At 40.1% G+C, this 12049-nt stretch overlaps 1 protein-coding gene and 1 long non-coding RNA gene across 2 annotated transcripts; one reads left to right on the top strand and one right to left on the bottom strand.

Moving 5' to 3' along the window:
- Positions 1–5190: 5190 nt before the first annotated feature.
- Positions 5191–7612, bottom strand: LOC124869259. The gene is made up of 3 exons (XR_007038542.1): positions 7036–7612; positions 5962–6050; positions 5191–5879 (listed from the first exon to the last, which is right to left on the bottom strand). It is a non-coding gene; the product is annotated as an uncharacterized LOC124869259 (long non-coding RNA).
- Positions 7613–10494: 2882 nt separating this feature from the next.
- Positions 10495–12049, top strand: LOC124870491 (tripartite motif-containing protein 16-like). Its single transcript, XM_047369211.1, has one exon. It carries the CDS (start codon positions 10500–10502, stop codon positions 11685–11687), a length of 1188 nt encoding a protein of 395 aa, XP_047225167.1. The 5' UTR covers positions 10495–10499; the 3' UTR covers positions 11688–12049.

Genomic DNA, 12049 nt, shown 5'->3' with positions numbered 1-12049 from the left:
TTTCACTCATCTTCTCTGCCCAAGCTTCAAACGGCAGAGCCAGCATTGTCTTGAATACGCCGCAGTCCTGATTGAAAGCCTCCAACACAAACAGATCTGAGGGACTCGTCCGGTTGTTCCTGCGTCTGCTTGCCCGAAAAGACCAGCGGCCATTTGCTGTGGTTTTTGACCCCCACACTGCGCTAAAGAGAGGTTCTCTCTCAGCTATTTCAACATCGGATGGTATATGAAACATTCTCGCCCGTTTTACAGGTCGAGGAGACAGTTCATTTTCTTCTTCTTCTTCTTCTTCTTTCTCCCTCTCCTGCCTTGAGACTGTTTCAGGGCTATCATTAAGGTGCGGGATTGCAAGCTTTAACACAGCCCAGTCGCTGTGGGTGAGTGTACACAGAGCCAGTGATCCATTAAATACCTCGTCTTGATCCAATTGATACAGGCAAAGCTCTCCTATTTCATACATGAAAATATAACCCCAGCTGCCAACCAGGCCATATGGCTCCAAAGACCATTCTTCCTGCAGAGTCTTGAACGGGGGTCTTTGTACCCTGCAGATGTAGTATGTTGATTTCTTAGGAGCATTCAATTCACGGGATGAATACTGGTAGACGGTCACTGGGGTTTCGCACAGAACTGACATACCTCTTGGCCGAACCGAGGTCTGATTTTCAACCATGGTTGTTGAAGTTGATTTTGGATCCTCATCATCGGTAGAGTATGTCACGACGGGAATTCCGATAGGTATCTCCGTTGAGGAAGTATATGATGCAGTTGCTTGTTCATCATCATCATCTTGGCACGCGTTGCGTTTCTCCTCCGCTTGACGATAAACTCTCTTAACTCTAGCCATTGTTGAACGGGTGTCCTTTTTTTTCCAACGAATGCTGCATGTAAAGTGCAGAGTTTTATCTCTGTATTTAAAGTAAACACTAAGGCACGCCCTATTGTTTTCATTGGGTTATTCAAGGTTTAACGATGCTTACAAACACACCCCCTCTATTTTTAATTGGTGCTGATGCCAAACAGTTTCCGATAATACCATATTTGTCTTGTTCTATTTATAACAAACACACCCCTGTGTTTTAATTGACTCATTTAAGGTATTGCCCCTAATGACGACAACCAATCAGCATCCACTGTTACGCCCCCCCTTGGACACACCACCTGCTTGACCACGTGACCTCCTGCCCACGTGGCAACCACATGGAGCCCATATGGCCCCCACCGGAAATCCCGCCCTCACCGGAAGTCCCACCCACCTGTCAAAAAGTTTGATGAAAGGGTGTACTCAAATTCTCTCGAGTTTGTAGGACTAAAGCTGACAAACAACTTTGCTTCCCTGATTTTTTTCTGTCAGGGCAAAAGTTAAATGTTTGTTCCAAAACTAAATATCTGGGTCACTACATCACAGACCAGCTCTGTGATGATGATGATGATGACATTTATCGGCAGTGTCGCATGTTGTACGCCCAGGCAAACATTCTGGAGAGGAAATTCCACATGTGCACTGATGAGGTAAAAATAAGTCTATTTAAAGCTTACTGTACATCCTTGTATACAGCTCCTTTGTGGTGTAAATTTAAAAAAGCTAGTATGCAGAAGCTTAAGGTTGCCTATAATGACTCTTTGAGAATTCTGCTCAAGAAACCCAGGTTCAGCAGTGCAAGTGAGATGTTTTGTGATGCACATGTCAGAACATTCCAGGCACTTGTGAGAAATCAGATATGTGTCGTTTGTGCAGCTCATTGAACAGTCTTATTGTAATGTTTACACATCCATCTCTTAGTGCGCTAAGATACCAGTCGGCTCTGTGGAAACAATGGTATGCAAGTCTTTTATAAAAAAAAAATTATTTTTATTTTTTTTCTCTCTCTTCTCTTTTTATATGTCGTGTTGTTGTTTCCTTGTGGTCCATGAGTCTGTTGAATAAAGTAATCAATCAATCAATTTCAGGCAAATAAAAACTACACTTTCATCGTCAGAACGCACAAGCACTCATACACACAAGACTAGCAAAGGATTGGAACGGGATGCAACTCCTGCACCTTGGATGCTGCTCTCACAGCTCTGAGCCACGCTACAGAAAACAGAAAGTGACTCGCTAAGCTACAGGCGGGTGTAACTACAAACATACACGTGCATCATGGGTAATGTAGTGCTAAATCAGGGCATTGACTTTGAACAATCTGTCGACTATTTTTTTTCCCCGAGTAATCAAGTAATAATCGGATAGCAAAAGGTGCTTAAAGGGGACATATGATGCTATTAAATCCTTCCTTTTCACACCTAAATCATTCAGTTGTGGTTTATATAAAGTGGAACTGCAATGCTTTGGTCTGAATCCTTGTTATTGTAGCTCCACAGGCTCCTCTTTTATCCCTGTTCTGGGGTGCATTTTGTTGCGGTCTCTTTAAATGCTACTGAGGCACTTCACACCCCGCCCCCTCCAGGTCAAACAGCATTCCACTCCACCTCGTTTGGCCATTTTTGTAGTTTATAACAGAGATGCAATTATATACTGTAGCGCTGCAGAAACAGGACAAAAATGGCAAAAACAATGCAAAACTGTTTAGGTAATAATACTATTCATACTATAGCTAAAAGCCGCACACAGTGCTAACATAAGCAGAAGCCACATTTGCTACTGCTTTGCTGTGTCCGTTGTTTCCATAGACAGAAGGAACTGACCTCTTAATCAGATGAAGTCTTTCAGAGAATCCTTCCTGATACTGGTGAAGGTCACTGAAGCACTTGTCCTCGAAGTGGGGAAATAAGAATTTTCCCCACAGGTGAGGGCCCTCCGCTCCATGAAGGACTCCACCCATCCCACACACAGACTGTTTCAACCCCTCCCCACAGGCAGGCGGTTGAGAAGCATTCAGAGCAAGACCACCAAGCTCAGAAACACTTTCCTGAAGCTGTCAGACTGCTGAACTCGAGCCACACTCAGTAGACACTGACCTGCACTAAACACTTCACCCAGCAAAGGTGCAATATTTAACTCACTTATAGGTGCAATATTAAGGACCACCACATGCTTTACATGTGTATTTAGTTGAGTTTTCTTTTTACTTAAGTATTAGGCTTCTTAACAGGGACCTGAGTCCAAATTTCATACCTTAATGTGTAAATGTGAGCTGGTATTTCAATAAAAATCCTTGAATCCATGAAATATCATCTACCAAATTTAACATTATATGTCTCACGTGTCGAGTCATTTACATTTTTATTCAGTTAAATACATATTAGCAAGATAAAATCCAAAAGATTGTCGATTTTAATAATTTGTCTTTGAAATTTTTTTTTTTTCTCATAGCAAGCAAGTCCAACCGGTGAGGTGTTTGAGTGTCTTGCATGTGCTTCAGTGGATGACTGGGCAAGCCCACATTCCCATCCTTCCAAATGAAAAGCAACATTTTAAAGTAACATTCACGTTTGACAATGAGTGCAGGGAGCGTCAGGGCGATCACTCCATTTGCTGTCCAGGTGTGAGTGCATGTTCTTGTACAGTCACTTTTCCAGTGCAACATCTGACCACTTATTCTGAGTTTAGAAGCTTCATGACTGAAGCAGTTTGATATGGTGGTGGATTCCACAGAGGTTAAGATAAATATTCCTTTCTGAAAGCAGTACACACTGGGGGACTAATTATTCTTTCCCCTTCAGATTTTGGTACTTTGCTCACTTACAAAATAAAATGAAAATGAACATTTTCAATTTAATGGCGTAACAGAATATGAGCTAAAATTTCAGAAAAAAAAATAATTGCATTAAAGTTTCAAATTGAATTCTGTCAAATTCAGTGAAATGAAATACTTATTTCTGGTAGTGATTTATCAATAAATTATTCTGCCGCTCTCAGTGGAAGTGAAACCAACATCAGCAACCTTTCAAAGTCAGAAGGACATGAAATGAACTATCTCCTAGTAGATGATGTTCTGAAGTTTGTCCAGTGCTGATGAAACTAACAAGTCTTACTGAAACTGTCCACATGTTCAGTCTGTTCATGTTGAAATGTTGCGGTTTTGGCACCATGTGTAGTTTCAATGTACAAGTCATGGCCGTGTTCTCCAGAATGATCTGATGGATTGACGGTTCTCTGAGATTCTGCAAGGGTGTCCTCATCCTTGGGCACTCAACCTTAGGGAGCACAACTGAGTTGTTTTCTTGGAGCACTGAACTCTATTGGGGTCGTCCATTTGGGCCGACTGGGCTGCGCAGTGAACATGCGCAACTTACCCTTCGTTGCAGTGATGGACATCGAAGCTGACGTCATCAGAGCTATAAAAGCTGAAGAAACAAACTTTAAAACCGCCATTTCTCACGGGAAGATGCATTGGAGGCACATATCTGGAGAGACAAAAGCTCGCAGTCAAACTTTTCCGGTCATTCCCAGAAGAGCTTGAAAGCTGGAAATCTGTCTGATACAAGAAGGTCAGAAGATTCATATATCGATCGAAGACCACGCCGACACGGGTTGGCGCGGGTGAAAAACCTACACAGGTTTTATTTCCAAGGAGAGGAGTTTCCTCCTTGTCGATTCAGTCGACTAAACGGTTCTTCGTATTTTTCCCCATTTTGGATTTTTTTTTTTATGAGTTGATCACAGATGCGTGGTCCCCCCTCGTTTTTCTTCAGGACTGACCCATCCTCAACCAGTGGAGAGAAGAAATCAACTTCAAAGTAATTTTGTTCTATTTATATTAAATTGGGTAGGTGCATTTAGAGGTCTGGGCAGGGTGAGGCAAGAGTGATTTATCTGTCAAAATAAGGTCAAAGTTCCCCCCACCTTCGGTGAAGCGGTTGAATAAAAAGTGACATTTAGTGGTTTTGGTTAATAATTATCAATTATTAATGATAAATAGCTAAATTTAATTATTAAGAACAACACCAGAGGACATTGCCGATTTCTATTTGTACGTAATGATTTTTAGTTAAGAAATTATTTTCCTGCATTATGATTTTTAATTATAATTTTTGATAAATATTAATTAATCAATAATCATAATCCTTACAACTCTCCCAGTCAATCCCTGGGTCCTGAAGGTCCGTCAAGTCCAGACACACAAACAGTTTTCAAAACAGTGACAACAGAAACTATTTTAATTTTCTTTTCATTGTCAGCTTGTGTTAAAATAAAAAAATACATAAAAAGAATGAGTTGCTTACATTTTCTCTATGAATGACCTTTAACCTTAACTGCTGATGACTGTTTATATTTGTTGTATGCCTCCCACCACCATTTAATTCAAAGGAATTATGGATTTTAGATTTAAAAAACGTAGACCACTGCATTTTCTGGAAGTTAAAAGACAGATTGAAGCAGACATCAGATATCTGGTTTTCAGTCTTTTTAAGCAGCACAACTATTAAAACTTATTTTATGCATCTCTTATCTTTACCTCAAGTCTCTCCCCATCCTCTAGATCCTGGAGATGTCCCAAAGACCACAGCTGTTCAGGGGTCAGTCCTTCTGTCTGTAGAGGATGGTTAATCCATCCTCTCACAAGGATTTCAAGGACCACCTTCAGTCATGGGACAAAGATGTAGCAGACACTAAATAGCTAAACACCATCAGAAATGTGACCTTCCTCCTCCAGAAAGTGTTGAATGCTATGGTACTTGCTAGTAACTGCAACCCAGACATCACTCCATAGTTGTTCAATTCTCCAATTACAAATTCAAATATTTATGTAGCACTGCATTTTCTTTTAAATAATTAAAAAACACACATTGTAGTCTACAAAAATGCGGTCAGCTGAAATTTAAGAATATCCAAAGAACTAGACCTCTGATTATGAAAACTGTTTCCACAGGTGAAGCTCGCTCTCCGTTCCCCGTTTGGCCAACGTGAAACGTGCAATGTCCACGTTCTCAACTCCCTGAAATTAAAATGCATTTTAACACCATTTAGTCAGATTTACCACATTTACTTATCACATTATATAAATCAGGTCAAAATACCTTGAAGGTAATCCATAAAACTGGGTTGCTCTGTGAAAGAATGAAAAAGCTGTTTTTGCTGTTTTCTGTTGCTGCATCAAGTGTAAAATCTGCAAGAGAATAATAAAACTTTTATTTAGATCAGCTGTGAGCTTGTGATTTTGACTCCTATGTTGGAGATCTTGTGACCAATTGCCTTGTAGCTAATCCTTAGTTCTGTGAAATTTAACCGTTTTAGTTTCTTCCTTGTTGCATTTCTGTCTTCACTGTAATAAATAAAGGCAAAATGGCCATTTCAAAACTGGACGACACCAGTGTAAGCCATTGTGAATACAACATTTCTACATGAATACATTAAGAATGACATATTTAACAGTAGGAAACTATCTTTCTAGAGTAGCCATCCACTCCACCAAAGATGACCATGTTATACCTGTTCAAGGAGGGAGAAAAATGTTTCCTCAGTATTTAATTCATTCTCATTTTACATTAAGATTACTTTTTCATGGGTATATATATATATTTTACTTAAAAATTAAAAGAAATGTATTGTCTATCGTAGACCTCTGTCATTATCAATTTTACATTGCTTATTATGAGCAAATGAATTCTTGATTAATATTACTGAAAATAAGCAGGAATTGATTAACAGTCATGTGTTTAATGTAATCACAGGAAACCAATAGCTGTTACTCAGTAACAGTTCATGATTCATAAAGAAAATACCGCTTTTCATAGAGTATTCTTTAAATTTGAAAACTGTAATATTAATTAAGACCCTGATGGGCTTCCTTACAGAAATGACCTTTGACCAGTTGCCATCACAATCTCAACAACATTGTCTTGTAATACATTTATGATTATTCTAGACTATCTCATCAAATCTGTCTCCATGATTGTATGTATTGCTATGAATTTGATTCATTGTGTTTAATCAGAAATGAATTCAGCCATTTTTTTCTTGTGCCTTGAGATAGCATTCGTTGTGATTTGACACTATAAGTTCAACAAAATAGTTTCCTTTAATTTACTTTAAAAAGGACAAATCTCCTAAAATGTAACTTCTTAGACATTTCTTTAAGCAGGTTAACTCACCTTATTAATTTGTGCTTAGTGTTGATGTGGAGCAGGGAGAGTGCGCCTCACACAGAATAGCTTGTTCCCATAATGCACTTGTGATACGTGAGAAGATCCCCGCAGCATCAACTCGGTGCACTGAAGCCGTCATCCTCCACCACTGAATATGGAGACCAAATGTCCTTGGACCATTAGTAGCCAGCATTTGATGCTTGATAGATAAAATGACCTGGTTAAGATCCTGATCAGTCACTGTACTGTATGATCCTCTCACTGACGAATTAAATTCTTGCATTCTGTGATAAACCGTCCTTCTTGATGCTCCAAGGCATTAAGTTATGCAGGCAGCTGGTAGATATGTGTTCAGCAGTCTCTGCAGCGTTCCTTTCTTTAGTAAAACTCTTGGACGAGAGGAATCTGGACCAGTTTCTGTTTCATAATCAACACTACTCATTGAGTTGGCATTAATCTCACATTAAATGAGATTATAGAGATTTTGAAGTGCTTCTGAGATATCAGACACCCAACCAATTAGCTCAGATAAAAAGGCAAACATGGTTAACTCATGACGAGTCGAAAACTCCAAATAATCTAAATGAAGTTGCTGCTGGCTTAATGCAGAGTGCTGTCAGGTGAGGAGTCCCTCCATTAGCTGTTGTCTTAGTATATCCTGGTAAGAGAAATAACTGATATCAGCAACAAAGAGGGACTCTTTTGATAGAATAACAGACTTGGAAAATCTGCAATAGAAAAATACCAAAAACAAGTAATAGATCTTCTTATTCAACATTTGACAAACTGCCATTACAGCAAAAACTTACAAATAAGGCTAGAAGCTAATAAACTACAGAAAAGATTGGCTGAGGAGGAAAAACAATTCATAAAACGCTATAAACATATTTACTTAATAAATACGTACATGAGTTTACTTAAATACGTACATGTGATTGTGATGCAGACCCCATCATTGAAGTGGAGCCAACTTAAGATGTTTGAGTCTGTTTTGACATGTCACTAAGTGGCTCGAGAAAGGTTGAAATATTACCTAATGACAGTAAGCACATTTATAAACCTAACTACATATTCCTTGGCTACAAAATTCAAATGTTTACCTTATTATTTTCTCTTGTGTTTTTCATAAATTTTGTTTTGTAAATCCCACCTCTTTGTGTAGTATTTTGATTTGCTGGTTGTGATTGGTTGTTTTAATCCAACATGCAGTATTTGCAAGGAATACTCTGATTGGATGAAATTGACCTCTGTGATTGGCTGATGGTATGATTCATTTGCATTAATTGTCTAGTAGCAAGCAGAGACCAAGCTAGAGCACGGAGCAGGTGGAGCACGAGTTTGTCAGAGTTCAGCTCCACATCACTTTTTTAACAATCGAGTGTGAGATTTAAAGGCACAAACCACAAATTATTGTTTGCTCATAGATTTATAAGCTCACATGTGACCTCAGGTTGGTGGCACAAATATTACGCCATATGATCCAGGCAGCTCTGATCCTCTTCCCATCAGGAAAGTAGTGCAGACTAACAACTGCTGTTGCAGTATTTCTGTGTTAAGGGAAATTTTAGTTTTAGCTATAAATCCTTGGTTTATGACTAAAACTCTGCTGAACCTGATAAAAGTATTTAAGTCCCTTCTGTGTTGTTCTGTTACAGACTTGATCTATGACAGATGGTTCCGTTCAGTTTTAGAGAGATGACTCCTCAACATTCTCCAGAGCACCTTTATGAGATAACCTGTATGCCACACGGTGTAAGGCTCAGTTTCTATTGTCAACATATCTAGGAGAGAATTACAACAGGTTTGACCTCGTCTCCCTCAGCTGTGAGTCTGGGTATCATGAAAATCACCTTGAAAAATGCTGAAGCTGTTATAAGGAGAACTTTTCTTTTTCTAGTTGGAATGATTTGGCAGCAATCCTGAGCACAACAGTTGCAACCACCAGCAATGCACCGTTTCACTATATTAACGTTGTTTTTAATGCAACTTGGCTTCTACCTAAACAGTTTATAATTGACACACACACAATGAATGACCGGAGATTTCCCCTTTCACATCACTTCCAGATGATTTTAGACTTACAAATTTAAACCAAAAATATGCCTATTTTGTGTGACTATTGTCGTATATCACGTCTGTAATCTAGTTACTGCCCAATTTCCTTAATATTATGTTTTCTTTCAATTTCAGAATTTGTGGGAAAATGTGTGTCACAGGCACTTCAAAATAGTCTAGGATCGTCGCTGAGTTCAGTACAGAACTGGGTGTCATTTGTGGTCCAGTATTTATTTGACTTTTTTAATACTGAAATCTGTTTTGAAACTTGATTATGTTAATGCTTTTCTTGCATCTTTAATCACAGCAAGAAATGGCTTCAGGCAAATCTTGGAGAATCAGAAACCTGTTGTAAGAAGGGTTAAACTGCCAGTCTGACTTTAAAGCCACTCATCTTGCTGGAATCAAGCTGATATTCCTCTAATTCCTGCTCTAAGCTGCTCCAATCAGAACACATATTTCCTTGTTCCCCTCAGCTAATTGGCTGCATCTTCTGTACTGACACCTAGTTAATGGATCTGAGCTCAAACTTGGTATTTGACCATCACTGCTTTGTAGAACCAGATGTTGTCTAAACGGACCAGAAATCAGGCATCTTCACTCCATGGAGACTGATCAATATTAAGCAGATAAAGAACAAAACTGCTGTTTCATGTTGTTTCTCCTCAGCAAATACAACTTCTAAACCATCTCAAGTGTTTTTAAGCTCTAAAAGGAGATGTTGATAGTTTATAAAAGTGAAATTAAAGAAGGTTTGATGGTTCTTCTGTTGTTGAAGCAGAGTTTTACTCCTGAAATCATCAATGCTGGAAAGGTTCTGCTGGAGGATGGAGTTAAAGATCTCCAGGACTCGGACCTCTGCCAGACACGTTTGGTTGCAGCACCTCTATCTGCTGTGAGTTGTGTAAACGTTTTCCAGGATTTTAAAAAGATGCATTATCAGCAACCGCAAACTAAACTGATTTGAATATGATGCAAACATTGTTCTCTCTGTGTCCTGCTGCCATTATACTGCAGCTAGGAAACAGGCAACAGATTTCCCTGAACAACTAAACACATCCAGTTTCTTCAGCAGCAATGATTCTTTTATTTCAGTATCTGATACTGTGGAGAGATTAGATTTTAGAGATCTGAGTTTTGGTGACTCAGTTGTTTTCAACAAAAAAACTGTTGTAAAGACGGTTAAACTTACAGTGTTATTTTAAGAGCCCTCCTCTTCCTGGAATCAAAACTTGATCTTCCTCCCTCTTCTTTCTGCTCTCAAACACACCTTGAAGCTGGGTGGAACCAACATCTGCTGACAGCTGATTGGCTGCAGCTTCTCTGCACTGACACATGATTTGTACATCAGAGCTCAAAGTTGTTTCTATTTTCAGGAAGTGAAACTCACACAGTCACTGAGACGGAGAGGAGAAATGGAGCAGCAGGCAGTTCAGGTGGACCAAGAAACCTTCTCCTGTTCGATCTGTCTGGATCTACTGAAGGATCCGGTGACTACCTCCTGTGGACACAGTTACTGTAGGAACTGTATTAAAACACACTGGAATGAAGAAGATCAGAAAGGAATCCACAGCTGTCCTCAGTGCAGGAAAACTTTCATACCGAGGCCTGTCCTGGAGAAGAACACGATGTTAGCCACTTTAGTGGAGCAGCTGAAGAAGACTGGACTCCAAGCTTCTCCTGCTGATCACTGCTATACTGGACCTGAAGATGTGGCCTGTGATTTCTGCACTGGAAGAAAACTGAAAGCCATCAAGTCCTGTTTAGTCTGTCTGGCCTTTTACTGTGAGAAACATCTTCAGCCTCATTATGATGTGGCTCCATTAAAGAAACACAAGCTGGTGGAGCCCTCCAAGAACCTCCAGGAGAACATCTGCTCTCGTCATGATGAGGTGATGAAGATGTTCTGTCGTACTGATCAGAAGTGTATCTGTTATCTCTGCTCTGTGGATGAACATAAAGGTCACGACACAGTCTCAGCTGCAGCAGAAAGGACTGAGAGGCAGAGAGAGCTGGAGGTGAGACGAGAAGAAATCCAGCAGAGAATCCAGGACAGAGAGAAAGATGTGAAGCTGCTTCAACAGGAGGTGGAGGCCATCAATCACTCTGCTGATAAAACAGTGGAGGACAGTGAGAAGATCTTCACTGAGCTGATCCGTCTCATCCAGAAAAGAAGCTCTGATGTGAAGCAGCAGATCAGATCCCAGCAGGAAACTGAAGTGAGTCGAGTCAAAGAGCTTCAGGAGAAGCTGGAGCAGGAGATCACTGAGCTGAAGAGAAAAGATGCTGAGCTGAAGCAGCTCTCAAACACAGAGGATCACAACCAGTTTCTCCACAACTACCCCTCACTGTCAGCACTCAGTGAGTCTACACACTCATCCAGCATCAATATCCGTCCTCTGAGATACTTTGAGGATGTGACAGCAGCTGTGTCAGAGCTCAGAGATAAACTACAGGACATCCTGAGAGACACATGGACAAACATCTCACTGACCCTCACTGAGGTGGAGGTTTTACAGTCAGAACCAGAACCAAAGAGTAGAGCTGAATTCTTAAAATATTCATGTGAAATCACACTGGATCCAAACACAGCAAACAGATGACTGTTACTATCAGAGGAGAACAGGAAGGTGACAGGAATGGATCAACATCAGTCTTATTCTAGTCATCCAGACAGATTCACTGCTAGGCCTCAGGTTCTGAGTAGAGAGAGTCTGACTGGACGTTGTTACTGGGAGGTGGAGTGGAGAGGGTTAGTTTATGTAGCAGTCGCATACAAGAACATCAGCAGAGCAGGAAGTGGGAATGAATGTAGATTTGGATTTAATGACAAATCTTGGGCATTAAGATGTTCCCATAACAGTTATAAATTTGGTCACAACAACATCTGGACCTCCATCTCAGGTCCTGGTTCCTCCAGAGTAGGAGTGTACCTGGATCACAGAGCGGGTCTTCTGTCCTTCTA

The sequence above is a fragment of the Girardinichthys multiradiatus genome, chromosome 6 (genome assembly GCF_021462225.1).
Source record: "Girardinichthys multiradiatus isolate DD_20200921_A chromosome 6, DD_fGirMul_XY1, whole genome shotgun sequence".
Classification (NCBI taxonomy): domain Eukaryota; kingdom Metazoa; phylum Chordata; class Actinopteri; order Cyprinodontiformes; family Goodeidae; genus Girardinichthys; species Girardinichthys multiradiatus.
This window is presented reverse-complemented; position numbering and strand designations above follow the sequence as displayed.